Source organism: Microcaecilia unicolor, chromosome 4 (assembly GCF_901765095.1).
Source record: "Microcaecilia unicolor chromosome 4, aMicUni1.1, whole genome shotgun sequence".
In the NCBI taxonomy this organism is placed as follows: Eukaryota; Metazoa; Chordata; class Amphibia; order Gymnophiona; family Siphonopidae; genus Microcaecilia; species Microcaecilia unicolor.
This window is the reverse complement of record NC_044034.1, coordinates 319,384,064-319,407,612: the sequence shown is the minus strand read 5'-3', so window position 1 is coordinate 319,407,612 and position 23,549 is coordinate 319,384,064. Positions and strand designations below refer to the sequence as shown.

The 23,549-nt window shown below is 48.4% G+C and overlaps 1 protein-coding gene across 1 annotated transcript in view; it reads right to left on the bottom strand.

Annotated features, from left to right (window-relative positions):
* Window positions 1-23,549, bottom strand: part of LOC115469724 (disintegrin and metalloproteinase domain-containing protein 9-like) — a 581,856-nt gene that overhangs the window by 217,314 nt on the left and 340,993 nt on the right. The window contains 1 exon segment of the mRNA XM_030202512.1: window positions 72-240. Coding sequence (XP_030058372.1) covers window positions 72-240 — 169 coding nt within the window.

Here is a 23,549-nt window from a genome sequence, read left to right as displayed (position 1 = left end):
GTTGAGAGATTAAATCTATCTTATACTTCTAACTTTGTTGTTACCTTACTAGCATCTCTCTAGTTACCAACCTCTTTGGTGCCACAGTCACAGTCCTCTGTTGGTTCCACAATTTTATTACCACAGATGTTTGTTCTTATTTCTCCAGTTCCAGGAATATTTAACAAACACTGTGTGCCACCTGAAGCTTTGAAATCAGCCATGTCAGCAATACTGCAGTTACTAAAGGCAAAGCTTGATCTACAAAAAAAATGTAATATCATCAAATGTATGAATGCCATGATATCATATATTGAATATGCAAGAGGCAAGGCTAGTGCAAGAGCACTAGGAGCCCTAGACAAACCTTTAGTCCACACACATTACATAGTTAACATTCAAAAATTTAGATGTAGCATTAGAATTAATAATAATTTTGTATTGATATTAATATTTATTTATATGTCCAATACAGAATGATAGAGAATACAGCCTCTTTTACAAAGCACTGAAGCCCTATTTGTTTGAACAGGCTTTTGGAACTGGAGGTGGATAAGGCTGATATTTGAATATCTCCCTTCAGTTTGAGTTGATCTTGGGGTAGCAGTTGTATGTCCGTTGACTGGTGTGACAATAGTTTTTGATTGGGGAAGGATTAAGGGGAGACCATTTTTATGTTTGTTTGTGTATAGTTCTATAAATTTTGTTATGTTTGAACAGTAGTTTGTTTATTTTAATATATGGTTATTTTATAAGCCACCTAGGATTTTGGCAGGGTTTAAATGTGTTAGTAAATAATGAAAATGAGAAAATGGTAACTGGATATTGCAAAACACAAATAGAGACATTCAAAGTACAGTCGTCCAACTATCACTTATTGTGTCTTGTATATTATATTCATGCCAGAATAAGTAGGAGATGACAGAATGACTTCCACACAGGGAGTAATGAAATGAAGAGTCCCTTTTCCTCACCTAATATTGGTGGCATCTTGACTCTAGATTGTTGTTATCACTACAGTTCGTTGGCAGTTTACTTTGTATCCGGTATACACACTGTGAGCTATTTTGAGGCACCTTGACCACAGCGTTGTAGTTTCAGAGTATTTCTGTGACCCCTGAGGCAGGTGGTTTTGTACACCAAAACACAGCCCCATGTTGGGTCCTTCTCTTGGTGCCTTAATAAAGAGACTCTTCATTTCATTACTCCCTGTGTGAAAGTTGTGTCATCCCCTACTTCTCCTGGCATCTTTTGGATCTCCATAGAGGCTGTTTCCCTTTTCTGTTTTTTTGTCCATATATATTATATTTACATACATTGCTGTGCGCTGACAACCAGACCACTTACTGAAAACCCTGACAAAAAAGTCTCAGAATTGTAGGCCTAAAGCCTGATCAGCCTTTTTGTGTGCCTATGATGCTAAAACCAAATCAGCATGGATTCTTTTGCAGCACAGCCATGCTGCTTGCTTGTGAAGAATGGAGACGCTGTTCTCTGTCGCTGAAACTGGTACATGAGGCCTAAGAAGATCTTGAAGCTGCAACAGCTTTATTACTAACCAGCTAGGCTTGATACTCCTGCATTCTGTTTCTCATAAAGAAAGATGCTGTACGTCTGACTTCCATTTGATACTAATATGTCTGATTTGGTTCTGCAAAAATTGGTGAGCTCTAATCCAATCAATCAGAGATTGCTTCCAGAACTTAGGCATTGCCTGCACACAGCACTGACCATGAAAAACTACTAACTGCAAATGGAGACAAGACTTTTGCCATTCTTTTTCCTTTTGCCATTTGATTTCCACAAGTTTTGCTAAAGACACTGCAGGATATACATTTTCTGTGCTACAATTCAAGGCATCATTCATAAGACTTACGGTTCAATAATTTTTATTGGAAAACCGCACATTTCCATTAGGGTTATGAACAGTTTACATATCTAACACGAGTCACTGCAGTATCTAGGGCATTGAAATGCATTGCCTGTTTGATAGCTTCCCAATGTTCTCTGCCGTTCTCCCTGATCTGCACTACTGCTGCTCGTTCTCCAATAACCTTTTACAGTTTTCTCCCCTCCTCTCTCCCTCCCTCCCCTTACCCCAACTCCCTCCCCCCTCCCTATCACAGCTATAGTCCGCAACCCTCACGCTTTAGTTATTTGACTGCCTCTTCCACATCACAGGTTCATTATCTGTCCTCTGGCCTGGGGTGTCAAGGTCAGCCAGAATGGAGTCCCAACAGTGCCAGAAAGTTTTTCTGAGCTTTGGCCTTCGAGCTCCCAGACTTGTTCTCTCAGTGTGCAACAGGTGGATCATCTGCCCCCTCCACTGAGGGACTGTAGGACCCTCCGCAGACAGCCATGCCATTAATATTGTCCTCTTTGCCACCATTATAGCTCTGGACACAAATGCCCGGCACCCCTTTGGCAAGTATCCTGTCAATCGCTGTGGGTGCCTAAACAGAAGCTTAGCCTCCACTTGCCAATGTATAGTCCAAATGGCAGCAGTCTGCTGGGCCAGCACTTTCCAGAAGGTTCCCACTCGTGGGCAGCCCCAAAACATATGGCCCAATGTTGCACCCTCCGCTTTGCATTTGGGGCACGCTCCATCCGGCGACAGTCCCATATGGAACGTTCGTCTTAGGGGGATATATGCTCTCATTGTGAATTTAAACTGAAGCTCCCCGTAGTAGGTTTGATCTGTGTTCTTGCGGTAGCCAAGTAAGTGCTCCCGCACCATAGTTGCTGTAATTTCAGTTCCCAGCTCCATACTCCACCTGTTCGACAATGTCTCAAAGTCTGGCTCTTTTGCCATATCCTTTACATGTCTGTGGTAATACGTTAGTGGGACTTTCTGCGGCGCTCTCAACGATAGTGCTGATCCCAGCTCTTCCTGCACATCTTCTGTCAATGCTTCTTGTGGGAGGCTGGCAATGTAATGCTTTAATTGGTAATAATGGAACCAATCTGACGAGCTCAAAGAAAACCGTTCCCTGAGATCCTCCCATAATTTGATCTTTCCATCCTCATCTATCGCCTGCAGGAGGTACTCCAGTCCATTATTCCTCCAGCGTTTGAAAGCCACATGGTTCTGTCCTGGCGGGAACTCCAAATTACCCCAAATTGGAAGATAGGGGGTCGTGCAAGCCGAAAACCTGTGGTGCTGGCAGAGCCAATGCCACACCGCCTGCGCCGTCGGCAACAGCTGCACTGCAGCTAGTAAACTGGTCTCTTCTTTGCTTTTCCTATGCAGCAGGTAGCCAATATGTCTCCGCTTCACCTCCTTCAATTCCAAACATGTTGGGGTAAAGTATTGTGTACGCCTGAGCCAATCATTCAAGTGTCTCAGTCCACTAGCAATTGTCATATAGCGCAAGTTCAACAATCCCAAGCCTCTAAAGTCCGCCGGCAAGTACAAAGTTGACAGTGCTGTTCTTGGTTTTTTCTGCACCCACAGGTAAGCCTGCAAAATTTTATTAAGTCTCTTTTCATCCGGCTTAGTCAGGTATAATGGCAAAGTCTGGAATACATACAGCCACCTGGGTACTATCACCATGTTGTAGAGAGCTATCCTACCTAGGAGTGAAATGGGGAATCCTTGCCACATTTGCAGGCTCAGCTTTGTGTCACAACAACTTTCTCACATTCCACTCATACATTTGTGGGAGCTCTTGAGGGATTGTGACTCCTAGGTATTTTATTGCCTCCGTCTCCCACTCCATGGGCAGTGTCAACCTTTGCCTGATGGTATCTCCCTGTAACACCTCCAACGCCCTAGATTTTCGAATATTTAATGTGTATCCCGATAGGGTCCCGAAGTCCTCCACCACCCTTAAAATCCTAGTTACTGAGTGTTCTGGCCGCTGGGTGATTACAAGGAGGTCATCGGCAAATGCCAAGGCTTTAACTATACCTCCCTCCAGTGGTACCCCCTCACTTCCCCATCCATCCGCAATGCACGGAGTAAGGGTTCCATTGTCAAGACAAAGAGGAGGGGCGAAAGGGGACATCCCTGCCTGGTTCCCTGCTGGATCTCAAAGGGCTTCCCTTTCACGCCATTCACCAATACTGCTGCTCGGGGGTTATTATACAGTGCCCCTAACACATCTCCAAACCACCCCTGTACTCCCATATAGGTTAGCAGCCCAAACAGGTATCCCCAGTCCACCTTGTCAAATGCCTGTTCGGCATCCAGGCTAAGGATCAATGCTGACTCCTGTTCCTGCTGGCACTTTGCCATCGCCAGTAAGAGGCGTCTAACATTGCTTCCTGCTTGTCTGTTCCTTACAAAACCCACTTTTTCTTCTCCTATAAGATCAGGGAGCAATTGCCCTAAGCGAGTAGCCAGTATTCGGGCCAAGATTTTTACATCGACATTGATCAAGGAAATGGGCCTGTAGGACCCTGGGAGTGTTCCGTCTTTCCCCGGTCTGGGTATCAGGGTGATCAGGGCTTCGTTCACATATTGTGGGAATTCCCTATCCTCAATCACTTGTTCCAAGTATTTCCCCATCGCCTCCAGCCCCGGCTTTGGTAGGATCTTATAGTATTCTCCCATAAAGCCATCCGGCCCTGGGGCTGAGCTCAGAGCCAGTGTTTTAATGGTATCCTGCACTTCCTTTCCAGTAATGGGCCTATTTAGCATATCTACAGTGGGGGAAATAAGTATTTGATCCCTTGCTGATTTTGTAAGTTTGCCCACTGACAAAGACATGAGCAGCCCATAATTGAAGGGTAGGTTATTGGTAACAGTGAGAGATAGCACATCACAAATTAAATCCGGAAAATCACATTGTGGAAAGTATATGAATTTATTTGCATTCTGCAGAGGGAAATAAGTATTTGATCCCTCTGGCAAACAAGACCTAATACTTGGTGGCAAAACCCTTGTTGGCAAGCACAGCGGTCAGACGTCTTCTGTAGTTGATGATGAGGTTTGCACACATGTCAGGAGGAATTTTGGTCCACTCCTCTTTGCAGATCATCTCTAAATCATTAAGAGTTCTGGGCTGTCGCTTGGCAACTCGCAGCTTCAGCTCCCTCCATAAGTTTTCAATGGGATTAAGGTCTGGTGACTGGCTAGGCCACTCCATGACCCTAATGTGCTTCTTCCTGAGCCACTCCTTTGTTGCCTTGGCTGTATGTTTTGGGTCATTGTCGTGCTGGAAGACCCAGCCACGACCCATTTTTAAGGCCCTGGCGGAGGGAAGGAGGTTGTCACTCAGAATTGTACGGTACATGGCCCCATCCATTCTCCCATTGATGCGGTGAAGTAGTCCTGTGCCCTTAGCAGAGAAACACCCCCAAAACATAACATTTCCACCTCCATGCTTGACAGTGGGGACGGTGTTCTTTGGGTCATAGGCAGCATTTCTCTTCCTCCAAACACGGCGAGTTGAGTTCATGCCAAAGAGCTCAATTTTTGTCTCATCTGACCACAGCACCTTCTCCCAATCACTCTCGGCATCATCCAGGTGTTCACTGGCAAACTTCAGACGGGCCGTCACATGTGCCTTCCGGAGCAGGGGGACCTTGCGGGCACTGCAGGATTGCAATCCGTTATGTCGTAATGTGTTACCAATGGTTTTCGTGGTGACAGTGGTCCCAGCTGCCTTGAGATCATTGACAAGTTCCCCCTTGTAGTTGTAGGCTGATTTCTAACCTTCCTCATGATCAAGGATACCCCACGAGGTGAGATTTTGCGTGGAGCCCCAGATCTTTGTCGATTGACAGTCATTTTGTACTTCTTCCATTTTCTTACTATGGCACCAACAGTTGTCTCCTTCTCGCCCAGCGTCTTACTGATGGTTTTGTAGCCCATTCCAGCCTTGTGCAGGTGTATGATCTTGTCCCTGACATCCTTAGACAGCTCCTTGCTCTTGGCCATTTTGTAGAGGTTAGAGTCTGACTGATTCACTGAGTCTGTGGACAGGTGTCTTTCATACAGGTGACCATTGCCGACAGCTGTCTGTCATGCAGGTAACGAGTTGATTTGGAGCATCTACCTGGTCTGTAGGGGCCAGATCTCTTACTGGTTGGTGGGGGATCAAATACTTATTTCCCTCTGCAGAATGCAAATAAATTCATATACTTTCCACAATGTGATTTTCCGGATTTAATTTGTGATGTGCTATCTCTCACTGTTACCAATAACCTACCCTTCAATTATGGGCTGCTCATGTCTTTGTCAGTGGGCAAACTTACAAAATCAGCAAGGGATCAAATACTTATTTCCCCCACTGTATGTGCTGTGCCTGGAGCCTAGGGAGGCCTACCCGCTCTAAATAGCCTTCTAGTGTTTCTGTGTTCCTTCCCCGTGTGCCGTCATAAAGCGTACTAAAATACTCATGGAATATCTGCCCTATGTCCTCATTTTTATGCTTTGTCACCCCTCTGTGGTCCCGTATTGCAGTGATCACCCGTCCCGGCCCACCCGTTTTAATCAGTCTCGCTAGCAGAGTGCCTGCTTTATTGCCAAATCGCTGCAATCTGCACTTATAATATATTAAAGATCTCGTAGTTTGGCTGTGGATGAGAGTATTGAGAGTCACCTGGGCAACTAGGTACTGTTCTTTATTTGCTGCGGTCGGGGCCCTTATGTACTTTCTTTTAGTCTTCTGGAGTTGAGCCTCCAGCTGCAGGATCACCCTAGTCTGCTTTTTCTTGCGTGCTTGGACAAATTCTATTATGTCTCCCCTCAAGACCACTTTAGAGGCCATCCAATAAAGCTTTGGTTCTCCCGCATGCTGCTTGTTAAATCTCTCATACTCCTCCCATTTAGCATTTAAATAGTGTGTGAATTCCTTGTTCCCATGCAAGTATCCCGGGTATCTCCATCCCCCTGCGTGCTGATAATACTCTGGGACCTCTATTTCCAACCACACAATCGCGTGGTCCAATACCTCTGTAGGGCCTATTCCTGTGTTTCACACCCATGAGAATGCCAGTCTATCCATCAATATGTAATCGATCCTAGAGCTGGTGCCATGGGCCCTCGATAAATGGGTATAGTCTTTTGTTTCAGGGTGTAGAGCTCTCCAGGCATCCACCAGGTTCAGAGTGCGCATAAATGTCTGGAGGGCCCTTTTTCTACTCCCTCCCTGTGGTGCGCCTCGTGGATTTGTGGTGTCTATCCCCGGGTCTGCTATTAGATTAAAATCCCCACATACCAGCAGTTTCAGTGAGGGATATGGGGCACACTGTTTTACTATTGACTGGAAGAAAGTTGGTGTGTAAGTGTTGGGGCCGTACAAGGAGACCACCAGGAATTCCCTGCCCTGTAGCCCCTTCCTTGGGGATCTGCCGTGACTAGTTCTGCCTTTGCCGCAATGCCTTTCCTGATTAAAATAGCTACTCCCTGTGCTCTGCCTTCAGCCAAGGCTGCGAAGATCACCCCCACCCACGACCGCTTCAGCTTACTGTGTTCTTCCTCCGAGAGCTGAGTCTCCTGGAGGCAGGCCACATCCGCTCTATGTCTCTGCAAGGCCTGTAATATTTTTGATCTTTTCACTGGTGTTGCTATGCCCCCCACATTCCAGGAAATAAAGCGTGTCACCCTAGCCATAGTTGTCTAGTGTTCTGAGTAGTTACTCTGTTACTTTCATTTTGTATGTATGGGACACGGACGCCCAGCCTCGCCCGCCTCCCCCTTGGTCTGTATGTGCATGTTGCTACGGAGAGCTGTTTTCTGCTAATTCCCTCCCTCCCCTCCTCTCTACCCACGTCCTTCCCGCCTTTGTCCATCCCCCCTTTCTTCATCCCTTCCCTCCCGCCCCTCTGCCCCCTATGTAATCCCTGGATGTCTCCCACTTGTTAGGAGCGTATAGGTCTCATGATTTCGGGTTCACCCCTCCCCCGTCATGTGAAGACTGGACCTCCTCCCCCAGGAACAATGTCTAGCATTCAGACCTTTAATTCACCTGAGTCGATCTTCTGTCTATTACTCCGTCCTTAGTCCCGCTTCTTCCTCCAAACTGTCCACCCACGGTGGCGATTTCCATTCATACCAGCTGTTACATAATTACCTCTCCTCATCCGCCCCCCCTCACAGTCAACCCAACCATTCACTTAACAACTCAATTCTCCTAACATACCTTACATTACTGTACAGATACCCCTCCCTATAAGAGAGTGGCCTTGCACCTCGCCAAACCTGTCTAGGCGCTGTCACCACCCGGCACAACATGGCTCCATACGGTTAGTGCCTCTCTCAACTGTTCTGATCCGCTTCCAGGGGTGGCTCGGTCTTTAACAGGGTTTGCGCTTCTTCTGGGGTCTTGAAGGTCTGCCAGCCTCCCTCCTGCAGCACTTTCAACTGGGCTGGGTAGAGGAGCATAAATCTTTGTATTTTCTGGGCTAGGTGGCGGCACATAGGAGTGAAGGCCTTCCTGCACTCCTGCAAGGCGGCGGAATAGTCCTGAAATATCTTCACTCCTGCGCCGTCATATGACAGGGTGTCCTATTTCAACCTGGCTCCCCTCAGGATTTCCTCCTTGTGGAGGAAGTTATGTACCTTAATTATGACTGCTCGGGGTCTATTTCCTGCAGCGGCCTTCCGTTCCAACCAGTGCGTCCTCTCCAGGCACAGAGGCCCAAAGCTGTCCGAAAGCGCTAGCTCCGTTTTTAGCCAGCATTCCAGCTGCGTCGTTAGGGACCTGTCCGGGATTGACTCGGGGATATCAATCAAGCGCAAATTCATTCTTCACGATCGATTCTCCATGTCATCTAAATGTTGCACTTGCCTCAGCAGTTCTTTCCGCAAGTCTTTTATTATCGAGTCCTTGTCGGCCCCTGCGTCTTCCAGTTCAGCTACCCGGACCTCCAACTCCCTTGTCCTGCGGGTCGTTTCTCCCAGGAGGGTCTCTACTCCCACCAGCTGGTCTGACAATTTGGCGAGTTGGGGCTCAAGCGTGGCCCTGACTACCTCAGTCAGCTGTTTCAACTGCAGCGGGTGGAACTGTGGGGGCGGGTTTGATGTCGGGTCTGGCGCCATCTTGTTTTCTTCTAATCCGCGCTGCTTCTCTGTGCTTTTTTTGCCATTCTACGTGGCGTCGCCCTCATTTCGCAGGTAACAAAATGATACACGAGCTTTCCCACGCAATAGGCTCTGGTTGGGACGAGGCTCAGCGGAGTTTATCTGTCGTTTTGATCGTGAAGGGGGAGGGGAAGTCCCGGAGAGATGGAAGACACGACTTCCTCCCTCAAACCATCACGTGACCCTCTTATTCATAAGACTTATAAACTTTACTGGATATTGAACTGTCCAGGAAAGGTATGGAAAACAAAAATGAGGATGTTATAATGCCTTTGTATTGCTCCATGGTGCGACCGCACCTCGAATATTGTGCTCAATTCTGGTCGCCACATTTAAAAAAAGATATAGTGGAATTAGAAAAGGTGCAGAGAAGGGCGACAAAAATGATAAAGGGGATGGGACGACTTCCCTATGAGGAAAGGCTAAAGCGGCTAGGGCTCTTCAACTTGGAGAAAAGGCGGCTGAGGGGAGATATGATAGAGGTCTATAAAATAATGAGTGGAGTTGAACGGGTAGATGTGAAGCATCTGTTTACACTTTCCAAAAATACTAGGACTAGGGGGCATGCGATGAAGCTACAATGTAGTAAATTTAAAATGAATCGGAGAAAATGTCTCTTCACTCAACGTGTAATTAAACTCTGGAATTCGTTGCCAGAGAATGTGGTAAAGGCGGTTAGCTTAGCGGAGTTTAAAAAAGGTTCAATTCTGGTCGCCGCATCTCAAAAAAGATATATCTTTTTTGAGATGCGGCGACCAGAATTGAACACAATATTCGAGATGCAGTCACACCATGGAGCGATACAACGGCATTATAACATCCTCACACCTGTTTTCCATACCTTTCCTAATAATACCCAACATTCTATTCGCTTTCCTAGCCGCAGCAGCACACTGAGCAGAAGGTTTCAGTGTGTTATCGACGACGACACCCAGATCCCTGTCTTGGTCCGTAACTCCTAACGTGGAACCTTGCATGACGTAGCTATAATTCGGGTTCTTTTTTCCCACATGCATCACCTTGCACTTGCTCACATTAAACGTCATCTGCCATTTAGATGCCCAGTCTCGTAAGGTCCTCTTGTAATTTTTCACAATCCTCCTGCAATTTAACAACTTTGAATAACTTTCTGTCATCAGCAAAGTGAATTACCTCACTAGAGATGGGAGTAACTAGTGAGGTAATTCACTTTGCTGATGACACACTTTGTTGGCTCCCTGTCCGTTTCCGCATACAGTTAAAACCCCTCTTATTGACTTACAAGTTCATTCACACTGCAGCTCCTCAGTACCTTTCCACTCTTATCTCTCCCTACACTCCTCCCTGGGAACTCCATTCACCAGGTAAATCTCTATTATCTGCACCCTTCTCCTCCACTGCTAACTCCAGACTCTATTCCTTTTATCTTGCTGCATCATATGCCTGGAATAGACTTCCTGAACCTGTACGTAAAGCTCCATCTCTGGCAGACTTCAAATCTAGGCTAAAAGCCCACCTTTCAGATGCTGCTTTTAACTCCTAACCCTTACTCACTTGTTCAGTACCCATTTTTTTTATCATTCCCACCTTAGTAAATCCCTTATCCCTTATTTGTCCTGTTTGTCTGTCCTAGTTAGATTTTAAGCTCTGTCAAGCAGGGACTGTTGCTTCATGTCCAGTGCACAGCACTGCGTACACCTAGTGGTGTTATAGAAATGATAAGTAGTAATAGTAGAAGGACTCATGGCTAAAAGAGCTGGGGAAGCACTGAATAGAAACATAGATATGTCATGGTAGATAAAGGCAAAAAGCCCCATCCAGTCTGCCCATCTACTATCTCCTCCTCTCTCTCTGAGATCCCACATGCTTGTCCCACACTTTCTTGAATTTGGATACAATTTTTGTCTCTCCCACCTTCAAGTATCTATCACCCTTTCAGTAAGAAAGTATTTTCTTATATTACTCCAGAGCCTACAACCTTTTAACTTCAGCCTATATCCTCTCATTTTGGAGTTTTTTCCGTTGAAACAGACTTGCCTCCTAGTCTCTCTTCCTCCCCAACCCATCCCCACCATTTTATCCACCTCACTTTTCTTCTCCTCCCTCCCTGTTTCCACCCACAGCCCATCTATACCACAGTCATATCCTTTCTATCCAGCCTGGCATACTCAGGTGGGATTTTTTTTATTCTTGGTCTTCTCTTATTCTTCCTCTCTGTCTTCATGTTCTTTGTCTTTTATGAATTCTATTCCAGTCTTCTCATTTCTTTCATTTCTCTTTCCTCCATCTGTTTGCCACTTCATAGCCTGTCTCTGTACCTTCTGTCATCTCACTTCCTTCTATTGTCACCCCACCCCATGCCACTTCTCACCCCTTTCTCACCTTCATGTCTCTTCCTTCCATCATGACCTCTTTTACCTTTCTCTCAGTCCTTCTTTTTCCAATCCCACATAGCGACACTCCATCCCTTTCAGCTCCTAATTCCTCTGCAGTTTGTATCCCCTACATAAGTACATATACATAAGTAATGCCACACTGGGAAAAGACCAAGAGTCCACCAAGCCCAGCATTCTGTCCACGACAGCGGCCAATCCAGGCCAAGGGCACCTGGCAAGCTTCCCAAACGTACAAACATTCTATACATGTTATTCCCGGAATTGTGGATTTTTCCCATTTAGTAGCGGTTTATGGACTTGTCCTTTAGGAAACCGTCTAACCCCTTTTTAAACTCTGTTAAGCTAACCGCCTTCACCAAGTTCTCCGGAAACGAATTCCAGAGTTTAATTACGCATTGGGTGAAGAAAATATTTCTCCGATTTGTTTTAAATTTACTACACTGTAGTTTCATCGCATGCCCCATAGTCCTAGTATTTTTGGAAAGCATGAACAGACGCTTCACATCCACCTGTTCCACTCCACTCATTATTTTATATATCTCTATCATGTCTCCCCTCAGCCATCTCTTCTCCAAGCTGAAAAGCCCTAGCCTCCTTAGTCTTTCTTCATAGGGAAGTTGTCCCAACTCCGCTATCATTTTAGTCGCCCTTCGCTGCACTTTTTCCAATTCCACTATATCTTTCTTGAGATGCGGCGACCAGAATTGAACACAATACTCAAGGTGCGGTCGCACCATGGAGCGATATAACGGCATTATAACATCCTCTGCCTGCTCTTCTTCCTTTCTCCCAGATATTGTCTCCTTCTCCAAGCTCCCTTCCCTTATCACAGCCTTTGTGCAATATCATTTATAAAAAGATTTAAAAAAGGACTGGACCAATTGTCACCTTCCACTCAACCAGTTCCTAATCCAGCCAATCAATTTAGGGCCTATACCAAGGGCCCTCAGTTTATTTATAAGTTGCCTATGTGGAATTTCTGTGTACTTAGATTTTAGCAAAGCCTTTGATACATCTAGTGCTCTCTTTTGATCCATCTGTCTGATCACCCAGTCAAAGAAAATAATCAGATTTGTCTGACAAGACCTGCCTCTAGAAAACCATGCTGCCTCATGTTCAGCAATCTATTGGTATCAAGAACCCCCACTATTCTCTGTTAAAGAAATGTTTCTATTAGTTTACTTTCAGACCAACTGGCCTGTAGTTCCCAACTCCTCCTTCCACTTTTGTGGAGAGGACCACATCTGCCCTTCTCTAGAATTCTGGGACCTGAGACTCCTGAGTCTAAAGAATCATTGAAAAATCAGACAGTGGAGCCTCCAGAACTTACCTCCTTCAATACCTCAGCTATAATCCAATCCAGTTCATACACAGAATTCCACAAAAATAGGTCTAGAAATAAAAAAAAGCTGTCTGACAGAAAGACTTCAATTGTGTCTGTGGGGAAGATGCACTAAAAAAAATCGTTAAGTCCCTTCCCTTATCGATTCCCTTAGCGAATCGGTAAGGAACGGGCATGCATCAAGGAATAGGAATGCAAATGAGCTGCTCGATTGTAGCTCACTTGCATTCTCTATTCCATCGTAAACAGTCAGCCAGTGATCGCTAAAAAAAAAAAAAAAAAAATCTCAAGAATGACGTCCTAGACCTAGTTGCACCCACCAAGCATGAAGCAACATGGCCAAAGCTGAGCCAAGCGGTAAAACAGAGGAGGAATTTTCCCGAACTGACCTCCACGGCGCCCCAATTCCGTGGTAGAGCTGGGGGGTACAAACGATGCGGCCAAAAGCTGAGCCAAGTGGTAAAACGGAGGAGGAATTTCCCACCCTGACCTCCATTGCGCCCCAATCCCACGGCAGAGGTGAGCCGAGAGCGCCGGGGCCAATCAGACGTGGAGCGTTGGGCCGAGAAGGGCGCTGATTGGCCACGAGAAAGACAGCCGGCTAAACTCTAGGCTAGAGGCGGAGCAAGTGCCAGAGCAGGATGCTTCCTAGATCTACTATAAACAGCAGCAGTAGCAGGGCCGTGCCAAGGGTCTGTGGCGCCCCCCCTGCAGAAGATCAGTTGGCGCCCCCAGCACCCCTGCAGACGAACAGTTGGGCGCGCGCACCCCCTCCCCCCCAGTGAAAATGATCACTGCCCTCCCATCCGACGCTCCTCTCTCCCCTCCCTCCCGCTCCCATGTCCAACTGCCCGCCCTCTTAGCCCCCCCCCCCCAGATCCCTTTAAATTTACCTCCGTCCGGCAGCGAAGGCGCAGCATCAGTGAAGGAGGCAGCGCTCCCGCCGTCTCTACTAGTCTTCCCTTCGCTCAATGTCCTGCCTTCTTCTGTTGTCATTGACGTCAGAAAGAAGGCGGAACACTGAGCGAAGGAAAGACTAGTAGAGATGTCAGGAGCGCTGTCTCCTTCACTGACGCTGCGCCTTCGCTGCCGGACGGAGGTAAATTTAAAAGGGATCTTGTTGGGGGGGAGAAGAGGGCGGGCAGTTGGGACATGGGAGCGGGAGGTAAGCATGGTGCGGCGGGGCGCCCCCCACAGGACGGCGCCCTGCTGCCGTGCTTACCTCGCTTACCGTGTTGGCACGGCCCTGAGCAGTAGCAGGATTACAACCCAGAATAGCAGCATTGGCCATTGAGATTACATTTTTTTGATAACACTGTCGTCCTTGGTGCTTTTTCTGCTGTCTGTACCCTGCACAGTAGCGTATCTTGATTGTTAATTTGTGCCTTCGACTCTGCTGCTGAAAAGACCCCCGCCGCAACCCGTTACCTCCTTACCTTTGCTGTAGTGATGCTGAGAGAAGTGATACAGCCGTGCCACTCGCAGACAGCGAGCCTCCTGTCTACCTGCCCCTGGCCAACCTGCGTCTTGGCGCTCATATCCCAGACCTGTCACTTACCGGGACAACTATCGCGAGTCCATCGCGCATGCCTGAAGGTCTGCCCAAAAAAGACGTCCATTTGGGCAGCCTGCCCCCCCCCCCCCCTGCAATAATAAAAACTTCCTTTTTGGCCATGCTTCACTCAACTGAGAGACCTGGAAGTCTCTGAGCAATCACAGGACGTTTTTATTATTTCGGGGTCCAAAAAGAGCCTGCAAGCATCGCAGCCTTAGCCTGTTTTGATTTTTTTTTATATATATATAGTGAAGAACGTCCATAAAGGATGCTTCTGACGAGCACTTCGACGTTTTTGCCCCCCCTCCCCCCCCCCCCGATTTTTTTTACATCTTATAAGTTTTCCAATCCCGCAGCTCCAATGAGGAGGTAACAGACCTCTTGTTAGATTTTCCGGCATTTTCCAGCGTTAAGGCAATCGAAAAGGTTAGTGCATCTCTTACAATAGGGTTTCTACACAATTTGCTCATCTGCATTCCGTTTTCATTAGCTGCTACCGTCGTCGGAAAAAAGTATTTAGTGCATGCCAGGGTTTACTACTGGCTCGTTAAGTTTAGTGCATCTGGCCCTGAGTCACTAATGAAAGAATACAAAGATCAGATGCTTGTGCTCTAGTTAGGTGACTCACTGTTAAATAGCAGGCCTATCTTGTCACCACTATAAACGTAACTAGTTAGAGCTGTATATCAGAATAGCCAGTTAACTTTTTAGAGATCAAAATAGACCCAGATATTCAAGGCTGGTCACCGGAAATGCCCAGCATTGAAAGCGAAGATACATACCTGAACAGGTATCCTCTGAGGACAGCAGGCTCATTGTTCTCACATGTGGGTTGACATCTGCGTCAGCCCAGGAATCGGACGGCTATTTGCAAGCAAAATATGAAAAAAATCTTTCCAGAGTTTTCTGGCACACAAGCAGCGCGCACTGCGCATACGTGGCAGTCTTCCCGCCCGTAGCATGAGCGTTCCCGTTCAGTTAAATCAAAAAGCAAATAAACAAGAAACAATAACTCCAAAGGGCAGGTGGGCGGGTTTGTGAGAACAATAAGCCTGCTGTCCTCGGAGAATACCTGCTACAGATATGTATCTTCACTTTCTCCGAGGACAAGCAGGCTGCTTGTTCTCACATGTGGGGTATCGCTAGCACCCAGGCTCACTCAAAACAATGAACACTGGTTAATTGGGCCTTGCAACGGCGAGAATATTACATAGACTGACCTGAAACCATAAACACCTAAGTGAGAGTGCAGCCTGGAACAGAACAAAAATGGGCCTAGGGGGTGGAATTGGATTCTAAACCCCAAACAGATTCTGCAGCACCGACTGCCCAAACTGACTGTCGCGTCGGGTATCCTGCTCAAGGCAGTAGTGAGATGTGAATGTGTGGATTGATGACTACGTTGCAGCTTTGCAAATCTCCTCAATGGAGGCTGACTTTAAGTGAGCCACTGACGCAGCCATGGCTCTAACACTGCGAGCCATGACAAGGCCCTCCAGAGTCAGCCCAGCATGGGCATAAGTGAAGGAGATGCAATCTGCTAGCCAATTGGAGATTGTGCGTTTTCCGATGGCGACTCCCCTCCTGTTGGGATCAAAAGAGACAAACAACTGGGCGGACTGTCTAAAGGGCTTTGTCCGCTCCCCGTAAAAGGCCAATGCTCCCTTGCAGTCCAAGGTATGCAAACTGCTTTCGCCAGGGTGGCTATGAGGATGGGGCAAGAATGTTGCCAAGACAATTACTGGTTCAGATGGAACTCCGACACCACCTTCGGCAAGAATTTAGGATGCGTGTGGAGGACTACTCTGTTGTGATGGAACTTGATATAAGGTGCATGCACTACCAAGACCTGAAGCTCACTGACTCTACGAACTGAAGTAACAGCCACCAAGAAAACGACCTTCCACGTCAAGTACTTTAGATGGCAGGAATTCAGTGGCTCAAAAGGAGGCTTCATCAGCTGGATGAGAACGACGTTGAGATCCCATGACACTGGTGGAGGTTTGACAGGGGGCTCTGACAAAAGCAAACCTATAATGAAGCAAACAACTAAAGGCTGTCCAGAGATAGACTTACCCTCTACACGGCGATAAGCACTAATCGCACAAAGGTGAACTCTTACGGAGTTGGTCTTGAGACCAGACTCTGGTAAGTGTAGAAGGTATTCAAGCAGGGTCTCTGTAGGACAAAAAAGAGGATCTATGGCCTTGCTGTCACACCAGACGGCAAACCTCCTCCATTTGAAAGAGTAACACCTCTTCGTGGAATCTTTCCTGGAAGCAAGACTCGGGAGACACCCTCTGAAAGACCCAAGGAGGCGGATTCTAAGCTCTCAACATCCAGGCCGTAAGAGCCAGAGACTGGAGGTTGGGATGAAGAAGCGACCCCTTGTTCTAAGTGATGAGGGTTGGAAAACAGTCCAATCTCCATGGTTCTTCGGAGGACAACTCCAGAAGAAGAGGAAACCAAATCTGACGTGGCCAGAAAGGTGCTATCAGGATCCTGGTTCCGCCGTCTTGCTTGAGTTTCAGCAAAGTCTTCCCTATTAGAGGTATGGGAGGATACGCATACAGAAGGCCTGTCCCCCAATGTAGGAGAAAGGCATCCAACGCTAGTCTGTCGTGGGCCTGAAGCCTGGAACAGAACTGAGGGACCTTGTGATTGATCTGAGTGGCAAAAAGATCCACCGAGGGGTTCCCCCACGCTCGGAAGATTTTGCGGACCATGCCCATGTTTAGCGACCACTCGTGAGGTTGCATTATCTTGCTCAGTCTGTCGGCCAGACTGTTATTTACGCCTGCCAGATAAGTGGATGGCTTCCTGACACAGAGGGCGAAATCCGGTGCCCCCCTGCTTGTTGGTGTAATACATGGCAACCTGATTGTCTGTCTGAATGAAGATTACTTGGTTGGACAACCGATCTCTGAAAGCCTTTAGAGCAATCCCGATCGCTCTTAATTCCAGGTTGATCTGTAGACCTTTTTCCTGAAAGGACCAAACTCCCTGAGTGTGGAGCCCATCTACATGAGCTCCCCACCCCAGGAGAGATGTATCTGTCGTCAGCACCGTCTGTGGCTGAGGAATTTGGAATGGTCGCCCCATGGTCAAATTGGATCGAATTGTCCACCACTGAAAAGAATTCCGAAAGCTGGTGGACAGTTGAATTACATCTTCTAGATCCCCCGCAGCTTGAAACCACTGGGAAGCTAGGGTCCATTGAGCTAATCTCATATGTAGACGTGCCATGGGCGTTACATGAACTGTAGAGGCCATGTGCCCCAGAAGTCTCAACATCTGCCGAGCTGTGACCTGCTGGGATACTCGAACCTTGGACACCAGGGACAGAAGGTTGTCTATCCTTGCGTTGGGAAGATAAGCGCAAGCTGTCTGAGTGTTCAACAGGGCTCCAATGAATTCCAATTTTTGGACTGGGGTGAGATGGGACTTGGGATATTTTATGATGAAACCCAGTAGCTCCAGCACCCGAATAGTCATTCGCATGGACTCCAGAGCACCCTCCTCCGAGGTGCTCTTCACTAGCCAATCGTTGAGATAAGGAAACACATACACTCCCAGTCTGCGAAGCGACACTGCGACTACAGCTAGGCATTTGGTAAACACTCTGGGCGCAGACGCCAGGCCAAAAGGTGGTACACGGTACTGAAAGTGCTGTGTTCCTAGCTGAAATTGAAGATACTTCCTGTGAGCTGGGAGTATCGAGATGTGGGTGAAAGGTAAAATTATGTATCATACCTGATAATTTTCTTTCCATTAATCATAGCAGATCAATCCATAGACTGGTGGGTTGTGTCCATCTACCAGCAGTTGGAGATAGAGAGCAATCCTTTTGCCTCCCTATATGTGGTCATGTGCTGCCAGAAACTTCTCAGTATGTCGATATCAAAGCTCCATCCGCAGGACTCAGCACTTAGAGAATTACACCCACAAAGGGACACTCTGCCCACCTCACCACCGCTGAAGCGGGGGAGGGGAATCCGTCCAGCTCATCCCCGCAAAGCGGGGGAGGTACACCACACCCGCCGTTGTGGGGGGATCTGGCTTATCCTGCTACCGCAACCGCGGGAGGAGCTGGCTTACCCAAACACCGCCGAAGCAGGAGGGGTACAAAGCTACCCTACTGCCGCACGAAGTGGGAGGGAGCGCCGGCATAATTTAGTTATCAATCCAGCCATCGCCGAAACGGGGGGAGAGGAAGCAACAGCTCACTGTAATACAAAATTGTTTCAACTCAATGAAAATCCAATTGGAAGAACTTGAAGACGAAGTCCTCCTGAACAGGAACTGAAGATTAAACTTGAACCTGAAATATAACCAGAACAAAAACAATACAGATGTCTGGGCGGGGCTATGGACTGATCTGCTATGATTAATGGAAAGAAAATTATCAGTTATGATACGTAATTTTACCTTCCATTTCATCAAGCAGATCAATCCATAGACTGGTGGGATGTACCGAAGCAGTACTCACCCAAGGCGGGACATGGAAATCCCTGAACGCAACACTGAAGCTCCAAACTGGGCCTCGGCCCGAGCAGCCATCCAAGCGGTAATGTCGTGAGAAGGTATGAGCCGACGCCCAAGTTGCTGCTCTACAAATCTCTTCCAGGGAGACGGATCTGGACTCTGCCATCGATGCCGCCTGTGCTCTAGTACATAAGTACATAAGTAATGTCATACTGGGAAAAGACCAAGGGTCCATTGAGCCCAGCATCTTGTCCACGACAACGGCCAATCCAGGCCAAGGGCACCTGGCAAGCTTCCCAAACGTACAAACATTCTATACATGTTATTCCTGGGATTTTGGATTTTTCCAAGTCCGTTTAGTAGCGGTTTATGGACTTATCCTTTAGGAAACCGTCCAACCCCTTTTTAAACTCTGCTAAGCTAACCGCCTTCACCACATTTTCCGGCAATGAATTCCAGAGTTTAATTACACGTTGGGTGAAGAAACATTTTCTCCGATTTGTTTTAAATTTACTACACTGTAGTTTAATCGCATGCCCCCTAGTCCTAGTATTTTTGGAAAGCGTGAACAGACGCTTCACATCCACCTGTTCCACTCCACTCATTATTTTATATACCTCTATCATGTCTCCCCTCAGCCGTCTCTTCTCCAAGCTGAATAGCCCTAGCCTCCTTAGTCTTTCTTCATAGGGAAGTCGTCCCATCCCCGCTATCATTTTAGTCGCCCTTCGCTGCACCTTTTCCAATTCTACTATATCTTTCTTGAGATGCGGCGACCAGAATTGAACACAATACTCAAGGTGCGGTCGCACCATGGAGCAATACAACGGCATTATAACATCCTCACACCTGTTTTCCATACCTTTCCTAATAATACCCAACATTCTATTCGCTTTCCTAGCCGCAGCAGCACACTGAGCAGAAGGTTTCAGTGTGTTATCGACGACGACACCCAGATCCCTTTCTTGGTCCGTAACTCCTAACGTGGAACCTTGCATGACGTAGCTATAATTCGGGTTCTTTTTTCCCACATGAATCACCTTGCACTTGCTCACATTAAACGTCATCTGCCATTTAGCCGCCCAGTCTCCCAGTCTCGTAAGGTCCTCTTGTAATTTTTCACAATCCTGTCGCGAGTGAACGACTTTGAATAACTTTGTGTCATCAGCAAATTTAATTAGCTCGCTAGTTACTCCCATCTCTAAATCATTTATAAATATATTAAAAAGCAGCGGTCCTAGCACAGACCCCTGAGGAGCCCCACTAACTACCCTTCTCCATTGTGAATACTGCCCATTTAATCCCACTCTCTGTTTCCTATCCTTCAACCAGTTTTTAATCCACAATAGGACATTTCGTCCTATCCCATGACCCTCCAATTTCCTCTGTAGCCTTTCATGAGGTACCTTGTCAAACGCCTTTTGAAAATCCAGATACACAATATCAACCGGCTCCCCTTTGTCCACATGTTTGTTTACTCCTTCAAAGAATTGAAGTAAATTGGTCAGGCAAGATTTCCCCACACAAAAGCCGTGCTGACTCGGTCTCAGTAATCCATGTCCTCGGATGTGCTCTGTAATTTTGTTTTTAATAGCCTCTACCATTTTCCCCGGCACCGACGTCAGACTCACCAGTCTATAATTTCCCGGATCTCCCCTGGAGCCTTTTTTAAAAATGGGCGTTACATTGGCCACCCTCCAATCTTCCGGTACCACGCTCGATTTTAAGGATAAGTTGCATATCACTAGCTGTAGCTCCGCAAGCTCATTTTTCAGTTCTATCAGTACTCTAGGATGAATACCATCCGGTCCAGGAGATTTGCTACTCTTCAGTTTGCCGAACTGCCCCATTACATCCTCCTGGGCCTTCAGCTGAATAGGCGGAAGCTTCCCTGCAGCCACATAAGCTGCCGCAATCGTCTCCTTGACCCAACGTGCCACAGTAGGCTTAGATGCATGCAGACCCTTACGAGGGCCTGCGAACAGCATGCAACAGGTGATCCGACTTCCGGAAGTCATTGGTCACTTCCAAGTATCTGATGATGACTCGTCTCACATCCAGACATTTGAGAGCAGGGTACTCCTCTGGGTAATCCTCCCTATGAAAGGAGGGTAGACAAAGCTGCTGATTCACATGGAAGCGAGAAACAATCTTGGGCAGAACGGAAGGCACTGGGCAAATCGACACTCCTGCCTCAGTGAACCGCAGGAACGGCTCTCTACATGAGAGTGCCTGGAGCTCAGAACTCTTCTGGCTGAAGTGTAGCCACCAAAAAGACCGCTTTCAAGGTCAGGTCCTTCAGCGATGCCTCCAACAAGGGCTCAAAGGGCGGCTTCTGCAAGGCTGTAGCACCAGATTGAGATTCCATGTAGGCACTAGCGAGTGCAGGGGAGGGCGCGGTGAATTAACTCCTTTGAGGAAATCGCACCACGTCTGGCTGCGAAGCCAGGGAAGCACCCTTCAAACCGGCTCCTGAAGCAAGCTAGAGCTGCCACCTGGACTTTCAGGGAACTGAGCGACAGGCCTTTCTCCAGACCCTCTTGCAGGAATGCCAACACTGAAGATATTGAGCAGTGAAGGGCGATAGCGAGCCTGCCTCGCACCACGATGCAAATGTCCGCCAAACCCTGGCGTAAGTAGTAGAAGTAGAGCACTTCCTCGCTCTCAGGCATAGTGGCGATGACTTGTCTGAGAAGCCTTTCTTCCTCAGCCGCTTCCGTTCAATAGCCAGGCCGTAAGACCAAAGGGGAGGGATCCTCCATCACCACGGGACCCTGATGCAAAAGGCCCCGCTCCACTGGCAGCCTTAGAGGGCCGTCCACTGAGAGCCTGATTAAGTCCGCATACCAGGGGCGTCTGGGCCAATCCGGACCCACCAGGATCACCCGGCCCGGATGTTTGCCACCTGGCCTAGCACTCTGCCCATCATGGGCCAGGGCGGGAACACGTAGAGAAGCTCCTGTGCCGGCCACTGCTGGAGAAGAGCATCGACTCCCAGAGATCAAGGGTCCCGTCCTCTGCTGAGAACCGCGGCACTTGGCAATTGGCTGAGGACGCCATCAGATCCAGGCTCAGCTGGCCCCAGCGTTTCGTGATGTCCAAGAATGCCCGAGCCGACAGCTGCCACTCTCCGGGATCCAAAGTACGGCGACTGAGAAAGTCCGCCTTGACATTCATGACTCCCGCAATGTGGGCCGCCAACAGGCATAGCTTCATGGCCTCCTTGGCTAGAGGGATGCTCCTGGTACCACCCTGGCGATTGAATAGGCCACCAGCCGTTGGCATTGTCCGACAGGACCCATACTGGCCATCGTGCCAGGACCGGGAGAAACTAGAAGCGCCAACCGAATGGCTCGGAGTTCAGGAGTTGATAGACCACTTCGCCTCCGCAGTGACCAGAGCCCCTGCACTGTCTTTCCCAGGCATTGGGCTCCCAGCCAGTCAAACAGGCGTCCGTTGTGACGACACCCACTCCGGGGTCGTGAGAGGCAAACAGCTTGTCTGGCCTCAGCCACCAACTCAGCGCCTTGCGCACCGCTGGATCCAAGGGAAGGCATACACCGTAATCCTCCGAAACTGGAGTCTACCGCCGCAGAAGAAGAGTGCTGTAGTGGTTGTCATATGGGCCCTGCCCAGGGCACTACCTCCATTGTGGCCGTCATGGAGCCCAACAGCTGCACATAGTCCCAAGCCCGAAGTGTAGAGGATGCCAGAACTGGTCCACCTGGGTCCGAAGCTTGACGCTCCGGTTGTCCTGGCAGGAACACTCTGCCCACTTGGATGTCGAATCGAACTTCCGATACTCCAGGGGCTGTAGTCGGGCGCAGCTGACTTTTCTCCCAGTTGACGATCCATCCCAGGGAGCTCAGAAGAGCAATAAACCCCTGTCCGTGGCTCTCCCACACTCTGCATAAGAGGGGGCTCGGATCAGCCAGTCGTCAAGGATAGGGATGGACTTGCACTCCTTCCTTGCGGAGGTAAGCCGCGATGACCACCATTACTTTGGAGAGGGTCCGCGGAGCAAGTAGCCAACCCGAAGGGAGGGCTCTGAACTGGAAGTGGTGGCCCAGGACTGCAAAGCGTAGGAAGCGCTGATGAGGTGGCCAGATGGGAATATGTAAGTAAGCTTCCTTGATGTCCAAGGATGCCAGGAATTCTCCTTTTCTCACCACAGCTATTACGGAGCGGAGAGTCTCCATCCGGAAGTGCCGTATTTCAAGGCCCGATTGACTCCCTTGAGGTCGAGAATAGGCCGAACAGAATCTCCCTACTTTGGCACCACAAAGTAAATGGAGTAACGTCCCTTGCCACGTTGAGTCCACTGGCACTGGGACCACCGCGCCCAGGTGGATCAGGTTGTCCAAAGTCAGCTGCACTGCTTGCAGCTTTTGATCTGGAGACTTGCAGGGGGATTCCAAACCCGTCTCTCAAGGGCCGGCAAAACTCCAACTTGTAGCCATCTCTGATGACTTCCAGAACCCAAGCGTATGAAGTTACCCTGGTCCACTCTCCCAAAACGAGGATAGCCGTCCTCCTATCTGCTCTGGGCCATGGACCAGTGCCCTGTCATTGGGTACGAGACCCTGGGGGAGGGCCGGAGGACAAACCTCCAGCACGGTGGTCCCTGCGAAAGGGATGCTGCTTGAGGGAGAAGTCCGCTTGAAGGAAGAGGAGGTCGTCTTGCCTGGACGATACCGACGGACTTCCTGAAATCGCCCTTGGAGGAACCAGGGCGAGCAATGCCGGCCCGTGCCCTGACTCCGGCAACCTCTTGCCCTTAGA